Genomic DNA, 24,987 nt, shown 5'->3' with positions numbered 1-24,987 from the left:
ATATGTGTGTGAAGGCGGGCGAGCGAATATTTTTGGCACTATAGTGTATATAGGAGTTTGTGAGAAATCTAGTGTGGAGCGCTATAGGGAAAAGAGCTTTCCAGTGAACCATACAGTCATTAAATCAATATTAATATAAATAATACAATATAAAATATATTAAAAATTAACTTTAATGCAGCTTTAAAGCACTTATATTGCATCAATGGTGGACCATAAAGAAAAACAACTCACCGTGAGTCGACTCCTAACGTACAATTCAATGAACCGACTCACTGAACCGACTCGTTGTAGAATGAAATAACTGGGCTGTGTGTGCAGCTATGAGTGTGTGTGTGTGTGAGCAGTGGGCAGAGCTGCAGCTGGGACACGTTTCTTCTGCATATGGAAGCATTTCAGGGATTCTGATTAAAAACTAAAGGTTTATTTATTTAATGAATGTAACTAAAGCAGCTTAATACACGGATGCACTTTAGCTCCTTCAGCTGAAGCTCTGGAGAAGAGAAGAGAGGAGCTGAAGATCAGGCTGGCCTGTGGATGGTGGCTTCCGGACTCTGGTTCCTCTGGTTGATCAGTAACTGAGGTGTGTGTGTTTATGTGTGTTTGTTATCAGAGAAGAATTTGGTGTGAATGTTGTACTGCTTCTGTTATTAGCAACATGCTAACGAGTCCTGAGAAGAATCGGTAATCCTGTGAGACCAGCAGTGTGGATCCGATCATCTCCATCAGAACAATCTCCTGACCATCTTCTCCAGAACAATCTCCTGACCATCTTCTCCAGAACAATCTCCTGACCATCGTCTCGTCCTTGTTCTTCATCTTTCAGTCTCTTTCAGATCTACAGGTTCCTGTAAACACACCAGGATGGCAGAAGAGGACCTCATGTTTACCATGGAGGAGGTTGACAGCCTTAAAAGGGCTTCAGGCCACCACACGTCCCTGTCATCTGGTCATGACAGTTCAGTAGATGATGATGAGGAGGACTTCTTCATCTTCCCCATCACTGATGATCCGGTCAGTCCCAGCAGAGAGATCTGTGATTACCTCCAGAAACGAGTCCACCACAAACAGCAGCTCTCCAGCTCACTGCCCAAAAGCTCATTCAGCTACCAGGTGAGAAGCTCTGACCCATACCTGCTATATACACCGATCAGTCATAACATTATAACCACCATGTTATCAGCTCCACTTACCATATAGAAGCACTTTGTAGTTCTACAATTACTGACTGTAGTCCAGTTCTTCAATGGTCAGGACCCCCACAGAGCAGGTATTATTTAGGTGCTGGATGATTCTCAGCACTGCAGTGACACTGACATGGTGGTGGTGTGTTAGTGTGTGTTGTGCTGGTATGAGTGGATCAGACACAGCAGCGCTGCTGGAGTTTTTAAACACCGTGTCCACTCACTGTCCACTCTATTAGACGCTCCTACCTAGTCGGTCCACCTTGTAGATGTAAAGTCAGAGACGATCGCTCATCTATTGCTGCTGTTTGAGTCGCTCATCTTCTAGACCTTCATCAGTGGTCACAGGACGCTGCCCACGCGGCGCTGTTGGCTGGATATTTTTGGTCGGTGGACTATTCTCGGTCCAGCAGTGACAGTGAGGTGTTTAAAAACTCCAGCAGCGCTGCTGTGTCTGATCCACTCATACCAGCTCAACACACACTAACACACCACCACCATGAATGATCCACCACCTAAATAATACCTGCTCTGTGGTGGTCCTGACCATTGAAGAACAGCATGAAAGGGGGTAACAAAGCATGTAGAGAAACAGATGGACTACAGTCAGTAATTGTAGAACTACAAAGTGCTTCTATATGGTAAGTGGAGCTGATAGAATGGACAGTGAGTGTAGTAACAAGGAGGTGGTTATAATGTTATGGCTGATCGGTGTATATATATATATTTGCATATGTTTTCTACATTTATATTTTCAGCAGAAGTGAGGTTTAAGGACCCAACAGTGGTGGGGTTTGAACCAGTAACCTTATGCTTACTAGTCCAGTACTTTAACCACTAAGCTACAACTGCGCAGTCATTCTTAATGAACACTCTTCATATCAAAACTTGCTCGTCTTTGTACTGTTGGAGGAAACCGGAGCTGCTGGAGGCAAGGGGAGAACATGCAAAACCGCCCCACCTGGGGATCGAACCCAGGACCTTCTTGCTGTGAGGCTTCAGTGCTACCCACCGTGCTGCCTGATCCAGTCTTTAAAAGCTCCTGGAAAGCCATGGTGACACTGAAAAATAATAAAACATTGATTTAGCTTTGGTAGCACTGTCGTGTCGGGTTCGATTCCCACGTGGAGCGGTCTGGGTTCTTTCTGTGTTGAGTTTGGAGAAGATGCTTTTATTTGTCATATATATACACGTGTTCAGTACAACAAAATTCTTTCTTCGTGTATCCCAGCTTATTTGGAAGTTGGGGTCCGAGTGCAGGGTCAGCCATCGCACGGCGCCCTTGGAGCAGAGAGGGTTAAGGGCCTTGCTCAAGGGCCCAACAGTGGCTGTGTGGTTAATATCCCAAGGCTTCACCCACTAGGCTCCCACTGGAAGTATCTGATCTGGAACAGCGTTGAAAAACAATGAAATATTGATCTGGGTTTGGTAAGCGGCGCGGTGGCTTGGTTTGGTAGCACTGTCACGTCATAGCAAGAAGGTCATGGGTTTGATTCCCATGTGGAGCGGTCCAGGCTTTTCTATGTGGAGTTTGCATGTTCTTCCTGTGTCTGTGTGGGATAGTTGGAGATACTGAACTCCTTGGTTCGAAACGAGGCGTTTATGCCATCTAGCGGGCGTAATCGGCAGTGCCTGCAGCAGTCACGGTTCTGCTAGGGCGGGATGACCGGACTATGTGGGCGGGGTCTTCAAACGCTGTGTAAGGACCCTGATTGGCAGATAGAGAGGTGGAAAAGGGTTCCACTAAGGGCCGCACGCTGGTCGGAGGAGGCGTGAGCAGCAATATACCCTCCTCACCTACAATCAGGGATCCACCAGCACGATACACTGGGAGAAAATTAGACCCACCTCGACCCTGACCAGGGTAAAGTGGTGCTAAAACAGAGATAAATGAATGAATGATTTGAGTTTGGAATAAAAGCCATCACGCATTAAATCAGCTTGTGATGTGCTCATGATAAAAAGTAATTGCACCCTTGATCGTCCTGTAGTGCTAGTGGTTCAGATCTCATCCAACATGCTTCTGTTTCTGATCCATTCCCAGTATCGGAGACTGAAGGTTCATGTAAAATGTGAGCCGATACTCACTGATTTGGTGAAAATGCCAAATAAATAAGCTTTAATAACCACTGCTGGTGCATTAAACCAGTACTATAAATGTGTTCAACATTACAGTTCCAGTATTTCTATAAACTGCTACGTGCTATATGATGTGTATAGAATTGTCCATAAAGTAATGTGTAAAAATCCAAGTGTTTATTGATGCATTTCATGTTGCAAAGTGTTAGATAATATTAGAGGATGTTTAGAATTTCATTTCTACTGAGATCCTGACTTTATTTCTTTGGAGGAGCTTGTATTTCCTGCAGAGCTGTACACGACTGCATGTTTTTCTCTTCAGTTCTGCCGTATAAGGAGAAGCAGGCCGGTCTGAAGCATCACGGCGGTTCCTTTTTCTCAGTTATACTGTGTTCATGTATTAACTGGTTCACTGGGACAGTTTATGGATCTGTCGCTTCATTCTTTTGCACTCTTATGCTCACAGGGCTGAACTGCATCACTTTTAATCCTTCATAATTCTGATCTGATTCCTGTGCACGGTGACGTCAGAAACAGTGGAATCGGACAGAATTATGTCCAGAAGACACGACGGACGATGTTTAATCAGTTTACTTCTGTCTAACTCTTCCCTCTATCTGCCCTTATCTACCCTTAGAACAAAAATGCGAGCGAGGCAGAGGTGCACTCACATTCGGTCAGGTTTGGTTCTTTAACTGAGAAAGGTCGGGTACGTGGAACATTCAAACTTTCATTCAAGTTCTGTCATCCCTCTGCACCACCTACACGCTCCTCTCCATACCTCATTAATACGCCTCTCTCTCTCTCTCGCTCTCTCTCTCTCTCGCTCTCTCTCTCTCTGAGCTCCTGTATTCTGGTGTGCACGTGCTTTCTTTCGCCCACCCCAGAAATTCCTTCCTCTCCTCCCCCCAGAATCACCTGTTCCTTCTTTTACGTGCTTCAGCAAGAAAAAGGACAGCAGCTCACGCTCCACACTGAGATGTTAAAAATAAATCCACGTTATTTCTGCTGAGAGAAGTAAAACGACTGTAGTAACGTGTGAATCTGACCCTCCTGAGAGCTCACAGTAATTCTACGCTCGACTTTTAAAACTTTGACTGTGCTGGAAAAGTGGTAGACTACATTACCCACAATTCCAAAGTGTAAAGGGATTGATCAGAGAGCATTGTGCTTCAGCAGAAAATTTAATACATTCATAAAATTAACTGAAATTATAAATAAATGTCTAGAACTGGACGAAATGTGGACAGGATGGCAGTAATAATAATAATAATAATATAATATTGTAATTTGTAGTCATATTTACAGATACTGACGTCCTCTTGGATCCAAAACAGATTTTGCAGAACCTCAGAGCAGAGATGTTCACAAGTCACAGAATACGAGTCACGAGTAAATATAATCTACACAAAACATATATTATAAATGTAGCGCAGAAATAAAGAAATAATCTGTAAGTTCAGATAAAAACAACAACAGATTAGCGAGTGTATTTAGCCGTTTTACTTCGTGTCTTTACTTTCCTCCTCATTGTGTAAATGAATGTAATTTCTGTAACAAGAAGGTTCCAGTTAAAAGCTTCAACTGATACATTTTGTTTTCATTACAGAACAAAAGCGCTCGATAAATCACGGCACAGCGGCCAAAATCCCAAACACGGCAAAAACCATCATAACCGCTGCTTACCTTAGCTTCTGTTCTTCCAGATGCTATTACATTTATAAGCGTGCGTCCCATTAGGAACAGAATCCGTTATTTTGTAAATGTGCTTATAATTAAAAACCTCCAAACTTTTCCCGGTGGTGAAGTAAAACAGGAAGTGGTTAGAAAGCCGATCGAGCGTTTCATTACCACGTCATCTGTGTGACGCAAACCGAATAAATGCAAATAACAGCATTTCTTACTAACAATTACAATCAGAAGCTCTGATTGGTTCAGAAAGCGTCTCTCAACCATCAGCACCGATTCTGTAGGAGCGTTCCATTCACCCCGGTCGTTCCTGTGAAGTGCACTACGTAGGGTACTCCACCATTTTAAGTGAGATTCAGATCCAAAGGTAACGAGAATGTTGAAATGAAGTGAACTTCAGACTGTGTAGGGAGTAGGGAGCGACGCTTCATCACTACACCGGAAGCTGCTGGAACATTTACACATTGTGTGTGTTGTGGGTTAATAATAATAATTATGCCGCTCAGGTGGCGCAGCGGTAAAAAGAAACGCGCTGCAACCAGGGCTGGATTCTGAGAAGCGTCGTATCGAATCCAGCCTTGCTTTACCGATTCGAAGCTGAGTGGCTATATGAGCAACGATTGGCCGGTTGCTCATGTGGGGGGTGGGACAAAGAACCGGATGTGGGTCTCTCTCTGTCAGAATGCGATTGCGTTCTCTGCCGGCTGATTGGAGGCGCTTACACAGAGATGGGAGGGGGTGCCCTTAGGGTGTGTCTCTCCGCATGCAACGCTAGGTGGCGCCAAACTCGTCGATGTGTGGGTGGCAAAGATGCGTGTTTCGGAGGGGATACGGGTTAGCTTCAATCACCTCCGTCAGGGCAGGGTTCGGCATAGACAGAGAGGAAGCACGATGCTAATTGAACAATTGGATGCGCTAAAAGGGGAGAAAAAGGGGTAATAAAAAAAAATAAAAATAAAAAATAATAATAATAATAATTATACTGTATATATATATATATATATATATATATATATATATATATATATATATATATATATATATACAGTGTATCACAAAAGTGAGTACACCCCTCACATTTCTGCAAATATTTCATTATATCTTTTCATGGGACAACACTATAGAAATAAAACTTGGATATAACTTAGAGTAGTCAGTGTACAACTTGTATAGCAGTGTAGATTTACTGTCTTCTGAAAATAACTCAACACACAGCCATTAATGTCTAAATGGCTGGCAACATAAGTGAGTACACCCCACAGTGAACATGTCCAAATTGTGCCCAAAGTGTCAATATTTTGTGTGACCACCATTATTATCCAGCACTGCCTTAACCCTCCTGGGCATGGAATTCACCAGAGCTGCACAGGTTGCTACTGGAATCCTCTTCCACTCCTCCATGATGACATCACGGAGCTGGTGGATGTTAGACACCTTGAACTCCTCCACCTTCCACTTGAGGATGCCCCACAGGTGCTCAATTGGGTTTAGTCCATCACCTTTACCTTCAGCTTCCTCAGCAAGGCAGTTGTCATCTTGGAGGTTGTGTTTGGGGTCGTTATCCTGTTGGAAAACTGCCATGAGGCCCAGTTTTCGAAGGGAGGGGATCATGCTCTGTTTCAGAATGTCACAGTACATGTTGGAATTCATGTTTCCCTCAATGAACTGCAGCTCCCCAGTGCCAGCAACACTCATGCAGCCCAAGACCATGATGCTACCACCACCATGCTTGACTGTAGGCAAGATACAGTTGTCTTGGTACTTCTCACCAGGGCGCCGCTACACATGCTGGACACCATCTGAGCCAAACAAGTTTATCTTGGTCTCGTCAGACCACAGGGCATTCCAGTAATCCATGTTCTTGGACTGCTTGTCTTCAGCAAACTGTTTGCAGGCTTTCTTGTGCGTCAGCTTCCTTCTGGGATGACGACCATGCAGACCGAGTTGATGCAGTGTGCGGCGTATGGTCTGAGCACTGACAGGCTGACCTCCCACGTCTTCAACCTCTGCAGCAATGCTGGCAGCACTCATGTGTCTATTTTTTAAAGCCAACCTCTGGATATGACGCCGAACACGTGGACTCAACTTCTTTGGTCGACCCTGGCGAAGCCTGTTCCGAGTGGAACCTGTCCTGGAAAACCGCTGTATGACCTTGGCCACCATGCTGTAGCTCAGTTTCAGGGTGTTAGCAATCTTCTTATAGCCCAGGCCATCTTTGTGGAGAGCAACAATTCTATTTCTCACATCCTCAGAGAGTTCTTTGCCATGAGGTGCCATGTTGAATATCCAGTGGCCAGTATGAGAGAATTGTACCCAAAACACCAAATTTAACAGCCCTGCTCCCCATTTACACCTGGGACCTTGACACATGACACCAGGGAGGGACAACGACACATTTGGGCACAATTTGGACATGTTCACTGTGGGGTGTACTCACTTATGTTGCCAGCTATTTAGACATTAATGGCTGTGTGTTGAGTTATTTTCAGAAGACAGTAAATCTACACTGCTATACAAGTTGTACACTGACTACTCTAAGTTATATCCAAGTTTCATGTCTATAGTGTTGTCCCATGAAAAGATATAATGAAATATTTGCAGAAATGTGAGGGGTGTACTCACTTTTGTGATACACTGTATATATATATATATATATATATATATATAATTATCACACGTAACTAATGTTAACACATGCTGACTCTAGAGACTCTTGTTGTTCACGAGTCATATTTTTGTGAGTCGAGTCTGAGTCATTTGAAACGAATCCGAGTCGAGTCTGAAGTCGCTGTGTGTGCCACTCGAGTCCCGATCTCTGCAACAGAGATGTTCTGGTTGTGTTGTGTCCTTATTATCACCTTTATTTTACACCATGTGTGTAAAAACCAGTGCAGAGGTGTTTGGGTTATTAATTGTGTTTTGTTTGGGCTTTTTTCCCCCTTTAATAACAGATAATAATTTATTATCTTGATAGAAAAATGAGATGCATTTAAGTTTCTGTCCTTTTCTGCTCCAGCGTGATTGTGAGGTTCATTAAAACATATATTTTGCTGATACCCCATTAAACACCATGTTTTTTTTCCCTGTTGAGCTTTTATATGACGATTTTAACATATTTACGCCTGCATGAATTTATTATAATCCTGCGTCATACTCCATTCCCTTTCTGTGCCTGCTTTGTCCTCTCTGCTTTGAACCACTTGTGTTTTCTTTACTTGTTATTCTCGAGTCGAGGGCAGCTGAACTTCTTTTACGTTCTTGACGACGTTTCACTTCTCATTATGGTCACATGGGTCGAGGTGTGAACGGGGGTGTGAACGGGGGTGTTAACGGGGTGGTTAAACCCTCATTCGCACCTCGAGTCACATGATTCTAACGACTCACATGATGGCAGGGCGGGTCGACGACTCTCAGCGACACCTCCGAGGTGACAAATCCATTAGAGGTTTAAGACCCGGGACGCCCCATCACCTCCCCAGGTTTTAAACGAGAGGTGAAACGTCTTCCAGAACCTAAAATGAGTGCAGCTGATCCTACACAGTCGTGTTCACATGTAATGAACTGATACAGAGGAAGGAGACGGTGATAATCACAGTCCAGCAGTGTGTCTGTGAGAGAGGATGTGATCGTTTACGCTGAGATAATTAATAATCGTTCGTTATCTCTTCTCGCCTCAGGCCGCGTGGAAACACGCTATAGAGAAGGCGAGGTCCATGCCCGACCCCTGGGCCGAGTTCCATCTGGAGGAGGTTCCCACCGAGCCCTGTATACGATACAGGTTTGTACTGGGACCAGTTTCTCATCCTAATTACATTTCATTATTTCATATCACTTCATTTCATCTGCTGTGTCTGTTCTCCTGTTCAAACTTTTAAACGCACGTCGTAACTCTGGTGGACTAGTGTAATAGACACCTGAGTATTTCAGTGGCTGTTTTACCACTGTTTTATCCTGGTCAGGGTCGCAGTGGACACACACACACACACACACACACACACTTAGGTCAGGTTTGCAGCTTCAGTTATCCTGACTGCACGTCTTTGTGGTTTTGAGTCTCAGCTCAACACTACCGGTCGGCTGGGCGCCCCCTAGCAGGCACGATCAGCAGTGCAGACGGTAAATAAGGCCACTAGTCTGCTGGGTGGGAAAAAACGGGACTACAAAATATTACCCTCCTCGTACACCATCGTGTTTGGCACATATCTTCACTCCCTCAGATACACCTGTTTATGTTGTGTGGGAGGAAACCGGAGCACCTGGAGGAAACCCACACAGACACGGCGAGAACATGCAAACCCCACACAGAAAGGATCTGGGATTCAAACCTGCGACCGTCCTGCTGTGAGACAGCCTCAGTGACACCCAGCCCTGAAATCTATCACGTATATAGTATATAGTGACGGAGTGTAACGGAGAAGGAGGGCGGTCGAGTCCACGTCCCTCTTGATGTTCTAAATTTAAACAGAGGGATGCGCCCCTGTCAGGCTGATATACACTGGATGGCTGGGAGCCAGTGCTGACCCAGAGCCAACAGTGCTGGAGATGGAATGCTAAACATGGTACACGCAGTTCTGAACCCAGCGCAGGGGTGCGCAGATACTCGTGTAAATAAAAGCGGCGTGCAGTAGGTTCAGACTCGTCTCTGACGCTGCACTGGACTGTGGGAGCTCAGAGACCCTGCTGGAACACACACACACAACACACACAACACGTAACACACGCAACACGTAACACACACAACACGTAACACACACAACACACACAACACGTAACACACGCAACACGTAACACACACTCTGTCAAGTCAAGTCAGATTTATTAGTACAGTGCTGTTTACAATAGACGTCTCAAAGCAGCTTTACAGAATCCGGGACCGACAGACCGACGGTCCATCAGACGGTGCAGCGGACCAAATTTGGCCACTAGTCTGCTGGGTGGGAAAAGACGGGACTAAAAAATATACCCTCCTTGTCAGCGATGTTCACAAGTCACAAAATACGAGTCCGAGTCGAGTCAGGAGTCGATATAATCTACACAAAACATATATTATAAATGTAGCGCAGAAATAAAGAAATAATCTGTAAGTTCAGATAAACACAACAACAGATTAGCGAGTGTATTTAGCCGTTTTACTTCGTGTCTTTACTTTCCTCCTCATTGTGTAAATGAAAGTAATTTCTGTAACAAGAAGGTTCCAGTTAAAAGCTTCAACTGATACGTTTTGTTTTCATTACAGAACAAAAGCGCTCGATAAATCACGGCACAGCGGCCAAAATCCCAAACACAGCAAAAACCATCATAACCGCTGCTTACCTTAGCTTCTGTTCTTCCAGATGCTATTACATTTATAAGCGTGTGTCCCATTAGGAACAGAATCCGTTATTTTGTAAATGTGCTTATAATTAAAAACCTCCAAACTTTTCCCGGTGGTGAAGTAAAACAGGAAGTGGTTAGAAAGCCGATCGAGCGTTTCATTACCACGTCATCTGTGTGACGCAAACCGAATAAATGCAGATAACAGCATTTCTTACTAACAATTACAATCCGAAGCTCTGATTGGTTCAGAAAGCGTCTTTCAACCATCAGCACCGATTCTGTAGGAGCGTTCCATTCACCCCGGTCGTTACTGTGAAGTGCACTACGTAGGGTATTCCACCATTTTAAGTGAGATTCAGATCCAAAGGTAACGAGAATGTTCAAATGAAGTGAACTTCAGACTGTGTAGGGAGTAGGGAGCGACGCTTCATCACTACACCGGAAGCTGCTGGAACATTTACACATTGTGTGTGTTGTGGGTTAAGACGGCCGGAGCGTTATTATTATTATTATTAGAGAGCAGAATATTTATAATAATAATAATTATATATACATATATATACAGTATATATATATAATTATCACACGTAACTAATGTTAACACACGCTGACCTTTGTTGTCTACAAGTCATTTTTTGCGACTCTGACTCGAGTCCCCACGCTCGTACACCAGCGTGTTTGGCACATATCTTCACATCCCTCGACCTTCACTCCCTCAGACTCGCTTATGAATGTTTGTGTGGATGCCCGGCCAGGGTGGCGGCTCTGCTAAGACTGGATCTCACGAGTTCGAACACTAGGCAGGGGTGCGCTGGCACGTCAGACCACTGTGCCACCCGGTGTCCAGATAAGTCATGAAAGCAAACTAGACGTGAGGTACCAGACGTCACCGCTACAGGCATCACGCTCATGTTTATTTAATCTTTAACCCCTCAACCTTCACCTGGTTTTATTTACTGCAGCTCATCGAGACTGATATCTAAATATCATCAGTCAGTCGTTGTATCCATCACAGTCTGAATCCGTCTGTTCATGTTGTAGGTACAGTGCTGTTAGTGGTGAATGGGCTCAGGACCAGGTCTTCATCAAGATGTCTTCTCAGGTAATAAAACCCACCAGCAGTTCTGGGAATATCAGCTGGTCTGGACGTACTAAAATAATTAAATGTTTGTGTTTATTAACGACTAATTCTCTCTTTTACAGCCGTTTGGGAGAGGAGCCATGAGAGAGTGCTTCAGAACGTGAGTGGTGTCCAGTGTATTTGTATCTCCCTTTATTTAGTCATATCCAGTTCCCCACTGTGAATCCGCTCCTGCTTGCACGATCACCAATCTGATCGAGGAGTCAGATCACCATACGCCCCCTCCGACACGTGTCCAATCTGTGCCGCTTCTCATCTCCTGTCAGTGTTGGGTTCCTACAAAGAGCCGAATTGCTGAATCGTACGGAGAGCCACGCTAAGCTCTATGTGACCCCCCCCCCCCCCCCCCAAAAAAAAAAAAAAACTCAGGCAGACAAACTACATACAGTTTTGGTTTTTGGGGGTGTATTGGTGTTCATTTGGCATTTGACTTGTCCTGGGCGTGTTACTGCATTGCGCCCAGTCATTTTTGAGAACCTGGACCCACTGTAACCCTGACCAGGATAAAACAGTGTAGAAACAAGAAAATAAAATGTAGAATGAAAAAAAAAAAAAAACTCTGTAAAAATGATAAAACAAAACAAACACTGATGTTATAAGAGTGATGGAGCACAAAGGAACATAAAGAAAAGATGTAAATAATTAGTTTAATAGAATTAATTTCATTTACACACTACAGTTTTCTGCACAGTGAGTGTAAAACTCATCCCAGCTCCTGCTACACTGACCTCAGACTGAACCTCACGGACTCAACCCTCCTTCACGCACAAAGACTTAGACAGTAGGAAACCACAAAGCTGAAACAGAACCTTGATGGTGGTATTTTATTTGCGTCCCCCTGGTTTATCCTCAGCAGCGGTACCTTCTTAAATCTGCTCAGGTGGCACAGCGGTAAAACACGCTAACACACCAGAGCTGGGATCTTGAGTACATCGTATCAGGGATGTTCAGGGATGGGAGCCGGACCAGGGTTCCTCGTAATGGTGCAGTTACGACCTCTGCTGGCTGATTGATAGCGTCTGCGCAGGGTTGGGGAATAATGTTGATCAGGGTGTGGCTCCCCGTGCACAAAGCTGATCCGCATATGTACTCGGTAGGTCTGTTGCGAAGCTCCTCAGTCAGCAGTGCAGGGTTGTATCGGTGGTGAAGCATAACGCAGTCAGGGTAATTGGATACGACTAAATTGGGGGGGAGAATTCAGAGAAAAAGAAAAAAATATCTGTGCACGGTGGCTCGGTGTGTAGCACGGTCACCTCACAGCAAGAAGGTCCTGGGTTTGATCCCCAGGCGGGGAAGTCCGGGTTCTTTGTGTGGAGTTTGCATGTTCTCGCCGTGTCTATGTGGGTTTGCAAGTGAGGTGAACTGGAGATACTAAACTGTCCATGATTGTTTTTTATATTAAACTTGAACTGATGAATCCAAAGAGTGTAAAACAGACATTAAAATCCTAATAAATAAATAATAAATAATAATAATAAAATCTGTGCTTCTGATTGGTCGTGTAATCCTCAGCCGCGTGATGTCGTGTGTTTTATCTTTGCAGAAAAAAGCTGTCGAACTTCTCGCACAGCCACAACTGGAAATCGGCGTCGAACTACGTGGCGAAGCGCTACATGGAGACGGTGGACCGGGACGTTTACTTCGAGGACGTCCGGCTACAGATGGAGGCGAAACTATGGGGCGAGGAGTTCAACCGTCACCGCCCCCCTAAACAGGTTCCTCTTATTTCAAATACTTCACAGATCCTCTGCCTCTGGTTTCCTCTGGTGGAATGTTAACGGGAACATCTGGATTCCTCTCCTTCTGTTTCAGGTGGATATAATGCAGATGTGTGTCCTGGAAATGACGTCCCGTCCTGGGAAACCACTGTTCCACCTGGAGCACTACATCGAGGGCCAGTATATAAAGTACAACTCCAACTCGGGCTTCGTCAGGGACGATAACATCCGCCTCACGCCCCAGGTACAGTGTCCGAAAGTTAACGGGAACGGTTATGAGGTGATGTTTGGGATTGATCATTAATCCCCCCGATTATGGAGAGGAATCAGAGCCAGCACACACACACACACACACACACACACACACACACACACACCACTACCGCTCCATAGTGACATGCATGTACATTCAGTGGATTTCAGTACAAGCAGTATTCGTGCCACTATCACAACCAATCACCGTCCAATCACAATCCAGTACTGAATTTGGGGCGTGGCTGAGAAACCAGACAGAAGAAAATAAAGAGGGTTTAGTTATAGACGACTACGAGTTTCTTTTAGACAACATGGGGAAGGTCCACATAGTAAAATAGCTGAAGAACAGGAAGCACATTACAGATGAACTGTAGACTGTAGTGAACTCTCTTTTTCTTCCAGTTTAGTCGTATCCAGTTCCTGACGGTGTACGAGGAGGGTATGTTCTCCTGACACGCCCTCCCTCCGACGCGTACGCGCTCCACCGACCCCCGTACTTCGGTGGATCGGCGCGTGAGGTCGGTCTCGCGCAGGGAGAGTCACGCACTGATCTCCACGTCCCTCTACTTCTGTACAGGTGCCTCGAGGATTGTGATTGGACGGTGATTAGTGTTGACTGTGGCATGAATACAGCACCGCTTGTACTGAAATCCTCCGAGCGTTCAGCAGCACACGGTGAAATGTAGTGACGCTCCTAATAGAAATGATTTATGTTGTAGAGCTGATGTGGTGATTTCTATTCTCAGGCCTTCAGCCACTTCACGTTCGAGCGCTCGGGTCACCAGCTGATCGTGGTGGACATCCAGGGTGTGGGTGACCTTTACACCGACCCTCAGATCCACACCGAGATAGGAACCGACTTCGGAGACGGAAATTTGGGTAATATGCTAACGAGCTTTTAGTCCGTTATCCCTCGTCTCCGTGCAGCGCCGTCGATCCGCCAGCAGAGGGCGTAATTGCTGAGGGGATTCCTCATAACTGCAGCAATTACGCCCTCTGCTGGCGGATCGACGGCGCTGCACAGAGACCCTCTGACGTACGCGATGTGTGTTCCCTAGGTGTTCGCGGCATGGCGCTGTTCTTCCACTCTCACCTGTGTAACAAGATCTGTAAGAGCATGGGTCTCACGCCCTTCGACCTGTCCCCTGCTGAGGGCGCTCAGCTGGACTGCACCAACAAGCTGCTGGTCAGCACGGGTTTACTTCCATCTTCAATCTTTATTTAACTGATAACGGTCGGGGGCGTACAGGGGGCGTGTTCCATCAGCGTTCCTATTAAAGTGACAGGAGACAGATCGGGGCTGCAGGCAGGCCGGGCAAGCACACGCACTCTGTGTCTGCGAAGCTGCACTGTTGTAGTGTGTGCAGTTTAATATGGGCAGGTGTAGCCCAGTGGGTAAGGTACAGGATTAGTAATCGAAATGTCGCTTGTTTAAGCCCCACCACTGCCAGGTTGTCACTCTTGGGCCCTTGAGTAAGGCCCCTAACCCTCAATTGCTTAGACTGGATTAGATAAATGAAGTCAAATCTAGTCATATCCAATTCCCCAGCTTCATCTTTACACTACTGCTGCTCCGACACGTGTGCAGTACCGACCGCTTCTTTTCCCCTGCACCAGGGTTCATACAGAGATCCGCATCACGCACTGATCTCCACGATCCCCCGTCTCTGTGCAGCACCATCCATCAGCCAGCAGAGGGCGTAACTGCAGCGCTTATGAGGAATCGGAATCCATCTGACTCGTCCATACACGGACGTTAGTCAATCATGCCTGTGTGTAGATGTCCGAAGAACTGGTACCAAATTTCTGATAGTGGCAAGACGGCACCCACGTGGTTTTACTCAAATTTAATGAATAAGGGCGGAGACGACGAGTTTTATTATTATTTTTTTATTATATACATCAATTAATTAGCAGAACACAAAGCCGATGTTTTCTAACAGCCAGTGAAAACGCTCATCGTGGTGTCGAAATCTGAGAGTTATCGTTTGAGGTCAGCGCTTACTCAGCGGTTAATGTGCTGGTCTAGTAATCAGAGAGTTGCCACTGTTGGGCCCCTGAGCAAGGCCCTTGACCCTCAGTTGCTCAGACTATGTTTAGTCATAACTGTAAGTCTGTTTGGATGAAGCGTGATGAAATGCTCTGCATGTAAACGTTATTTGAACTGTTTATCTTTGTGTTTATAACTGTGCAGCAGTCGGCGAAGACGGTCCTGCGTGGCTGTGAGGAGCAGTGCGGGTCGGGCAGGGTCCGGACCACCTCGCTCAGCCGCATGCCCCCTCTCCTGTCCCGCCTCTCGGAGACGTCCTCGGCCGACGACGCCCACAGCGATCCCGACTCGGTTCCCTGTTCCCCCATGAGCCAGGGCGTGTCTGTGGGCCGCTCGCCTTTCGGTACAGTTCACGAGTCCTGTTCCTACTGTACCTCAGATACACTGTACGGCCAAAAGTATTGGGACGCCCCTAACAGGTCGCTAACAGGTGTAATAAATCAGTTATATCAAGGGGATGATATGATTCTGACTTTGCAGCAACAGTTTAGGGAAGGCTCTTTCTCGTTCCAGCATGAGCGAGCTCTATGAACAGCTAGGGCAGGTGTAGCATAGTGGTTAAGGTACTAGACTAGTATTTGAAAGGTTGCTGGTTCAAGACCCATTTCTGCCAGGTTGGCACTGTTGGGCCCTTAAGCAAGGCCCTTAACCCTCAATTGCTTAGATAATAAACAGTCACAGTACTGTAAGTCACTTTGGACTGCACAGTGTCCTGCACAGAGCCCCGTTCAACAGCTCTGGGATGAACCGGAACACCGACTGATCACTCGGCACCCAGCCGTACAAATGCTGCCATGTTTTGACTGAACAGACACAAATTCCCACAGTTCTAGCTGAAAACATCAAACAGAGGGAGATCTGTCTATTTAAATAGGGTTTGTTTTTTAAACAGGGCGCCAGACGAGCTCACGGTCAGGCGTCCCAATACTTTTGGCTCTGTAGTGTCTGTGCTCAGGTCGTGTGGTGTTGTTGTGTTAGGCGTCTCACTGTTTTGTTTCTGCAGGCTGGTCAGCGATGAATGAAATGAGCGATACGGATAGAAACAGCTTCAACCATAAGGTCAGAACGTTACTGATTATAATAAAGTACAATTTTAACTCTGTTACTGAATCTTAATTCCTTTGTTTGTGTTTTTAGGACTCGGAGAGCGGAGGGGACAGCGGTTACCCGAGTGAGAAGCGCAGTGAGGGAGACCCGGGCGAGCATAACGTAAGAGGGGTGTGAAAATATACGAAAACACAGCACTAAGGTCCACAAAAGATCAGCCATAACATTAAAACCACCTCCTTGTTTCTACACTTACTGTCCATGTTATCAGCTCCACTTACCATATAGAAGCACTTTGTAGTTCTACAATTACTGACTGTAGTCCATCTGTTTCTCTACATGCTTTGTTACCCCCTTTCATGCTGTTCTTCAAAGGTCAGGACCCCCACAGAGCAGGTATTATTTAGGTGGTGGATGATTCTCAGCACTGCAGTGACACTGACATGGTGGTGGTGTGTTAGTGTGTGTTGTGCTGGTATGAGTGGATCAGACACAGCGGCACTGCTGGAGTTTTTAAACACCGTGTCCACTCACTGTCCACTCTATTAGACGCTCCTACCTAGTCGTTCCACCTTGTAGATGTAAAGTCAGAGACGATCGCTCATCTATTGCTGCTGTTTGAGTCGCTCATCTTCTAGACCTTCATCAGTGGTCACAGGACGCTGCCCATGGGGCGCTGTCGGCTGGACGTTTTTGGTCGGTGGACTATTCTCAGTCCAGCAGTGACAGCGAGGTGTTTAAAAACTCCAGCAGCGCTGCTGTGTCTGATCCACTCATACCAGCACAACACACACTAACACACCAGCACCATGTCAGTGTCACTGCAGTGCTGAGAATCATCCAGCACCTAAATAATACCTGCTCTGTGGTGGTCCTAACAAAGCATGTAGAGAAACAGATGTACTACAGTCAGTAATTGTAGAACTACAAAGTGCTTCTATATGGTAAGTGGAGCTGATAACATGGACAGTGAGTGTAGAAACAAGGAGGTGGTTTTAATGTTATGGCTGATCAGTGTATATTTCAATCTTTTTTGGAGTCTGTTACAGCATCAAATTCTAAACCTGCTTCTATTTACACTCTACACTGAATTAATCGTAATGAATTAATAAACAGTTTTGTGATGCTTGCTTTTCTAGCCTCGTCCCGTCTACAACAGGCACTACTCGGAGTCGGACGAAGACAGCGTCCGTCGGGTAAATACACCTAATACACCCCCCCCCCCCCCCCCATTCCAAACTTCCATCATAATCATAATCATGTAACCCTGTGTTTCCACCCCATATCTCACCTCATGTAACCCTGCTGGTTTACTCTCGCCCTCCTCTCACCTCCCTCAGCAGACGGTGGTGTTTAAGCTCTCCGGCTCTTTAACCAGCCCCGAATCTCAGACGGTGATTCCCTGCATGTGCCACACTCACCCCCCCCCTTCCCCACCATCCTGGTACCGCTGGGGCATTGTTCCACTGCACGTCCGGCTCGTCCGAGGATCTCTGTGTAAACACCTTTTATACTGGAACTGGTACCAGTGGTACTGTTAAATAGTTCTGGTATTTTGTGCAGTGGAAAATGCCCCTGGTGAACCGGTACTGTAAGGCTGGGTGGCCTCGAGCCCTCTTCTGCATCTTTGGTGCACTGATGCATGCTGGACTTATTTATCGAGATTGGAAAGATTTGGTATGTTCTTGCTCGTACTGCATGGATTCTGGTGAACTGAATCTCTGTTTGAAAGCTGGAACCTATTTTTTGGCTCCGAGGCTTGCTCGTGTATCACCACCATCACCATTAACTAGTTTTACTAATAATAAATTATAATGTAATTGAACTTTATTAAATAAGCAGCGAGTTTTAAACACAACAACTAACAAACACATTTATGCTGGAACCTTTATCTTAGGGCTGCTGTGATTGGTTGACCTAGTCGATGAGCGTCGACGTCAATATTTGAAGTCGCTGCATGGTTTTTAAAACGATGTTTATAAATGCTCCTTTTTAATTTCTACATCGTCTCCGTTCATATAAGCGTTCATATGATTCCCTCAGCACTACTCGCCGTGTGCAGGACCTCAGTCGTATCTGCTCCGGTCACCGGTCGGCATCATTAAGCTCCGTCTTAAAAAACACCGTCTGCAGCCGTCAGAGGACGATCGTAGAGCTTTCAAATAAAAGATCAAAGTTCTCCACGACCCAAATCATCCAAAGTTTGGTGCTACTTAAACCTGGTACAGAACTAAAAGCTGGTTTGTTCACTGTGTAAAGCTTTGATGGTACCACAGCAGCACCGGCGCCGTGCTGCACGTCTATATCGTTTCATTACGCTTCTTAATCCTGGAGATCTTGGAATAGCGTATTTCTTAGCGGGTTCAGTCAGACCGCCGCGCACTTTACTGCGTCGGGCTCGAAGCACAAAAAGCTTCTCATGTGAATGCGCCGGTAACAGCGTAACACTCACCACCAATAATCGGTCGTCTGGTGCTTTGTTGCTCATTCTTGTGAATGCAGGTTGTTTTTTGGCACGTTTTTTCCCCCCCAAATGCCCACACTGCATTAGATCTGTGACCGAGCATCGAACACTGCCAGGAAAAAGAAAACAGTCTGTGTTGTGTTTATATGAATTAATTCTTGATTTCTTGATTCCAGCTGACGGAGGAGAAGTGGAGCTTCTTCCACTCGTCCCGCGCTCATGTCCACCGACCGTCCTGCGTGGCCGTGGAGGTGGAGCGGCTCAATAACCAGTTCCTGGAGAGCAAAATTGGAAAATCGATTCTGGGCAAGGTGAAGTACCGACTCCTAAACTCCAGACTGACTGGCATGATTCTGATTTGTGTTTCTGATTTGTGTTTCCACTGTCATGGACCGGTGCTGCTGCCAAAATCCAGAATGGTTCTGCGATTTTTCCACCAGCTAGAAGAACTGGTAGTCAGGTGTCCTCTAGCACTCTAGCACTCTGAGCACTGGTGTCCCACAGGACTGTGTGTTAAGTCCATTGCTTTTCTCCCTGTTCACCCGCGACTGTGTGCCGCTGCATAGACCCAACATCCTCATCAAGTTTACAGACGACACCACAGTGGTTGGCCGCATCAAAGGAGATCCAGCACCTGGTGACGTGGTGTTAATCCAACAACCTTCACCTGAACACTGAGAAGACCGAAGAGCTCATGGTGGACTTCCGGAAGATCAACGGTGACGAGGTGGAGCGTGTCTCCAGTTTCAAGTTTTGGGGAATCCACTTCTCTGAGGATCTTTCCTGGACCCACAACACCTCGTGTCTGGTGAAGAAAGCGCAGCAGCGTCTTTACCTACTGAGGAGATTAAAAAAGGACCAACTGTCTCCTCAAATCCTCACAAACTTCTACTGCTGCACCATCCAGAGCGTACTGTCCAACTGTGTGACCGTGTGGTTCTGCATGTTGTTTATATATTACACGGCTGATGGAACGATCATGTACACTTACCGAACCGTCACTCTCAGACGGAAACGTGGAACCGTTCCTCAATGGTTCACTAGTTCAGAGGAACCGGAACCAGTTCCGGCACTCTGTTAGTGGAAAAGCTGTAACGGGCGTGATTGGGATCCTGTCTGGTGTGTGTTACTGCTGTTAGTGCTTGTATACCCATACAGTCCTGTACTTAACTGTACTCGTGTGTGTTCAGGTGCACCTGGCCATGGTCCGGTACCACGAGGGGGGTCGGTTCTGTGAGAAAGACGCGCCGTGGGATCAGGACTCGGCCGTGTACCATCTAGAGAGAGCCGCCATGTGTGGGGAGCTGGAGGCCATCGTCGCTCTGGGTCAGAGTTACCTGCAGCTGCCGCATCACATCCTGCCTGAGATCGAGCTCGAGGTGTGTTCTTATCGTCCTCTTCGTTAGAACTGAACCTGCAGTGGGGCGGCGGCTGTTTGTGTACAGCTAACACGAGGTTCATGCTTCCCTTACAAAAAGAGACCTAGGGATTCCTGATTATCACTGCCTGGGCTGGAGGGTGGAAGTGCCTGGATGGGTGGTGTGGGCCAGTTGTAGCCTAGTGGTTAAGGTACTGGACCAGTGATCAGAGGGTCGCTGGTTCAAGCCCCACCACTGCCAGGTTGCCACTGTTGGGCCCTTGACCGAGGCCCTTAACCCTCAATTGCTCAGACTGTGTACTGTAACAGTACTGTAAGTCGCTTTGGATAAAAGGCGTCTGCTAAATGCTGAAAATGTAAATGTGTCATCCTGGGGGTTCAGTCATTCAAAGGGAAACACATTATTGGGGCACTCGGGTGGAAATCTGGAGCTCTTAGGTTCGAATCTCAGCTCTGCTATCAGCCATCCAGGTTCACGATTGGCTGTGTGTCTGTAGAGGGCGGGACTATTTCTGAACAGGGTTCCTTGTTGTTGGTGTAAGTGCGCCCTCTGCTGTCTGGTTGAGGAACCTGCACAAGGCTCTTTATGTGTATGACTGTGCTCTGTGAGACCACGCCCCTGGCAGGTGAATCCGCTTGTTAAGTCGTGACGTGTCGACCTTATGAAACGTGACATCCGGGTCCAAGTTGGCTGAGACCCCTCGTATTTTCAATATACCACAGTGCTGTGTCTGAGTCGGAAAAAAACTACCCAACTGTCTTTCTACCGCTTTTCTTGCAATTAGATATCATGAAGTAATATTTTTGTTCATAATTTAATGTAAACTGTCAAATTGTATATTCATTACACGTGTTTCAAGCTGTTTTTAATTTACATGTAATATGTTCATATAATTTACATGTGATATCCTGGATTTTTTATTTTTATAAGCTATAAGCTTTACTGATTAAAAGTAAAACCAAAGAGTCAGAAATGTCAGTTTTCATGTAATGAATTAAAAATATGACCGCTTACCTCTTGATGAGTTGACATGAAATTAAATAATGACATGAACTAGTGTACTGCACATCTTGTCTATATATATATATAAAAGACCTTTTCTCGTCCAGGTCGCTATTGAGAAGGACTAGAAGTTTATGACTCGTGTTTGTAAACCCAATTTCCAATGACAGCGACACAGAGTTCCATAAGTTTTCCACAAACATTATTTATTTTAACTTTCTTCTTAAATTGGCTTATCCATTAATCCAAGTTTCTTATAAAAACAAAATAAAAACTCAATATGTTCGCAATTGGCGTATAACAAACAAAACTACGGTAAAAAATCTATTGCTCCGCGTCCTCTTTCTTTCCGTATATTTTATATATATTTTCCGTATATAGAGCCAATACAATTCTGCCCTCTTAAGGGCTAACCAAAGAGGACTAATGAATAACAGCATACATTGATTACCAGGAAAAATTATCAATAGTTAAAATACCAAGTCTCCACTTCAAATAAGTATTATTTAACCAAACAGGAAATATTTATGACAATAAACATAGAAAATTACAATTAGTGCAATATTGCTTTTACAATATATATAAAAAGGTTCAGAGGTTCAGCCTTATCTTATCTTATCATATCATAGTTGTTTGCGTTTGGACCCGGAAATGGTCCGAACGTCACGTGTGACGTCAGACTTAACAAGCCCATAGAAGTGGCTTGCTGTGCACATGACAGGCTGAGAGAAGCTCTAATCGGCCACGCCTGGATTTGGGTGTAAAAAGGTTGTCGTTTTTCTAGTCACTTGATGTTTTTCTGCACTGTGACACCAGGATACTGAAGCGAATCGGAGGAAAGGCTTCACCCTCCTCCTGCAGGCCGCCGAGGCCGGGGACAGACCCAGTATGATCCTGGTGGCTAGAGCATTCGATACTGGGATCAACCTCCCACCCAGCAGGTACAGTTTATATTCTTTATTAAAAATATTCACATGCAGAAGGTAGATTGGCTGCTCTGAGTAGTGTGATACCATGCACGGTATAGACACATCACAGGGTCATATTCTTCCCGCCTGCAGTCCTGATCTGTCTCTTATTGAAGATGATCATTTACAATAATACATGAAAACAACTTGTGGAAATACCTGGACTTTATTAGAACTGCACTAGTTTTATTTTGACAGAATTTTTGAAACTAATATAAACCACATTTCCAGTAAAAGTTGGGACGCTTTATGAAACACAGTAAATAGAAGACTCTCTTCAATCTTTATTTGATTTCTAATGTTTCACCGATTAACTTCATTGTAGTTTGTAAATAGAAACACGTTTAGAATTTGATCCCTGTGACTCGCTCCAAAAAAGTCAGGACGGGGGCGTGTTCCCCTGTGTTCCATCAGCGTTCCTATTAATAAGACTTTTTTATGTGTCGGGACTCATCTGACCACAGCACACGTGTCCACTGGCTTTCGGTCCATCTGAGATAATCTCGAGCCTAGAGAACTCTGCAGCGTTTCTGTATAGAATTGATGTCTGACTTTCTCTGTGTGTAACAGAGGTTCAGGTCGCATTTCTTGATGCAGCGGCGGCCTGTGTTAAGTGACGATGATTTTCTGAAGTGCTCCCGAGTTCATGTAGCTGTATTTATATTTATTATGCAATGTCTCAAAGGTCACGAACATTCAACACAGACCGAGATCTCTCCAGATTCCCTGAATCTTTCCACAATATCATGTACAGTAGATGGTGAAAGACTAAATTATTTGCAGTCTTGCATTGAGAAATGTATTTTTTGGAGTTTGGAACACAGTGGTGAGCCATGAGCCCTCAGAGACAGCTTGTACAGACTGATCCTGATCCAGGTGGATCCTTTAATACCCGATCATGATTCACGCTGTGTTTTAATCCTTATTATTAATTGTGGGTTTTTGGAAACAAGATTAATTAAATTAAATTAACGATCAGTTGCTTCATCCATACTGTATAAATATTGTAAAACTTTATCATCATGTGTTTTATTATGTCACAGTTATAAACGTGCACTTTAAGGACTTTAAATTAAAATAAATGACTGTATTTAATTTGATGTGATGTTATTATCGTACAGAGGTAAGGACTGGAAGGAGGCGGTGCGCTGGTACGACTCTGTCCTGAACATGACCGACTACGATGAGGGGGGAGAGTTCGACGGGATGCAGGATGAACCTCGATACCTCCTGCTGGCCCGGGAGGCCGAGATGTACCAGGAGGGCAGTTTCGGCCTGCCTGCAGACCCTCAGAGAGCAGGTACGCACCTACATCAGTTCCTCCTGAACATCAGTACTCATCAGTATCAGCAATCTGAGAGACCTGAGTGCAGGTGTAGCTTAGTGATTAAGGTACTGGACTAGTAATCAGAAGGTCGCTGGTTTAAGCCCCACCACTGCCAGGTTGCCACTGTTGGGCCCTTGATCAAGGCCCTTAACCCTCAATTACTTAGACTGTATACTGTAACAGTACTGTAAGTAGTTTTGGATAAAAGAATCTCCTAAATGCTGAAAATGTAAATGATGATTCAAGGTGTGGAACTGGGACGTCCTGCTCGAACCTGTGCGTCCTTCAGATCAATAATCTTATAAAGATCTGGGTTTAATCCACACGTGATAAATAAATTAAAAAAATATTGATTAATTATTGCTTTATTGCTCAATTTAGTCGTATCTGATTCCCTGATGGTCCAATCTGGACCCCCACTCCTGACCGAGGAGGGTCGTGACTAACACACGCCCCCTCCGACACGTGTGCAGCGCCGACCACTTCTTTTCACCTGCACCAGGTTCATACGAAGATCCGTATCACGCATGGAGAGTCACGCACTGATCTCTATTATCCTCCGACTCACCACTCGCAGCACCACGATCAGCCAGCAGAGGGCGTCACTGCAGCACTTGCGCTCTTGGTTGAGCTGACATCTTTTTAACACCAAAACTTTGTCCCATTACTTTTAGCGTTTATGATCTGTTGTAGCCTAGTGGTTTAGGTACTGGACTAGTAATCGAAAGGTCACTGGTTCAAGCCCCACCACTGCCAGCTTGCCACTGTTGGGCCCTTGAGCAAGGCCCTTAATTGCTCAGACTGTATACTGTAACAGTACTGTAAGTCGCTTTGGATAAAAGGCGTCTGCTAAATGTAAATGTACATGTTGACCTTGATGTGTCTTGTTTTCCTGCAGGCGATCTGTTCACCGAGGCGGCGGACGCAGCCATGGAGGCGATGAAGGGCAGACTGGCTAATCAGTACTACATGAAGGCTGAGGAGGCCTGGTCAGCCATGGAGGAGTGACGGGAGCAGAACTGGACTCGTGACTGTTAGCGTTTATCTGGGGATTTGTTTACAGGCTCTTTTACAGCGTCGCTCGGTGTGTCGGGGCGTGTGTGTGTGTGTGTGTGTGGGGGGGGGGGTTTGTATATGTAGCTCTTGTGAAGCACGTGCACGCCGGTGATTTGGGTGAATATTCGGAGCGGGTGTGGTTCTGTTATTACTCTGTTCTCACCGGTGCAAACGGAAGCAGAGAGAAAATAAAATAGGAACAAATATAAGAACAAAATCCAGACGAACACGAGCACAACACTACAGGAAATGTGAACATTAGTTTGTATGATGGTTATATTATATTTGTGTTTTTTATGTGACTTTGGTGTG

At 45.5% G+C, this 24,987-nt stretch overlaps 1 protein-coding gene across 2 annotated transcripts; it reads left to right on the top strand.

Moving 5' to 3' along the window:
* Positions 1-349: 349 nt before the first annotated feature.
* eef2k (eukaryotic elongation factor 2 kinase) lies at positions 350-24,724 on the top strand. Of its 2 annotated transcripts, none has more exons than XM_063004041.1 (19): positions 350-583; positions 837-1,113; positions 3,901-3,972; positions 8,630-8,730; positions 11,310-11,370; positions 11,472-11,509; positions 12,953-13,124; positions 13,222-13,371; positions 14,129-14,261; positions 14,441-14,568; positions 15,577-15,775; positions 16,436-16,491; positions 16,570-16,641; positions 17,619-17,675; positions 19,120-19,254; positions 20,134-20,322; positions 22,141-22,265; positions 23,414-23,592; positions 24,518-24,724. In XM_063004041.1, exons 2-19 carry the CDS (start codon positions 865-867, stop codon positions 24,625-24,627), a joined length of 2,226 nt encoding a protein of 741 aa, XP_062860111.1. In that variant the 5' UTR covers positions 350-583; positions 837-864; the 3' UTR covers positions 24,628-24,724. The 2 variants fall into 2 exon arrangements, with proteins under 2 accessions (XP_062860111.1, XP_062860110.1); XM_063004040.1 differs by having other exon boundaries at positions 827-1,113.
* The last annotated feature ends 263 nt before the right edge of the window (positions 24,725-24,987 follow it).

The sequence above is a fragment of the Trichomycterus rosablanca genome, chromosome 10, assembly GCF_030014385.1.
Source record: "Trichomycterus rosablanca isolate fTriRos1 chromosome 10, fTriRos1.hap1, whole genome shotgun sequence".
NCBI lineage: Eukaryota > Metazoa > Chordata > Actinopteri > Siluriformes > Trichomycteridae > Trichomycterus > Trichomycterus rosablanca.
This window is presented reverse-complemented; position numbering and strand designations above follow the sequence as displayed.

Coding starts and splice junctions, on each gene's coding strand:
- eef2k (XM_063004041.1), top strand. CDS start 865: ATGGCAGAAGAGGACCTCATGTTTACCATGGAGGAGGTTGACAGCCTT. Junction 8,731..11,309: donor GAGCCCTGTATACGATACAG/GTTTGTACTGGG, acceptor TTCATGTTGTAG/GTACAGTGCTGTTAGTGGTG. Junction 23,593..24,517: donor TGCAGACCCTCAGAGAGCAG/GTACGCACCTAC, acceptor GTTTTCCTGCAG/GCGATCTGTTCACCGAGGCG.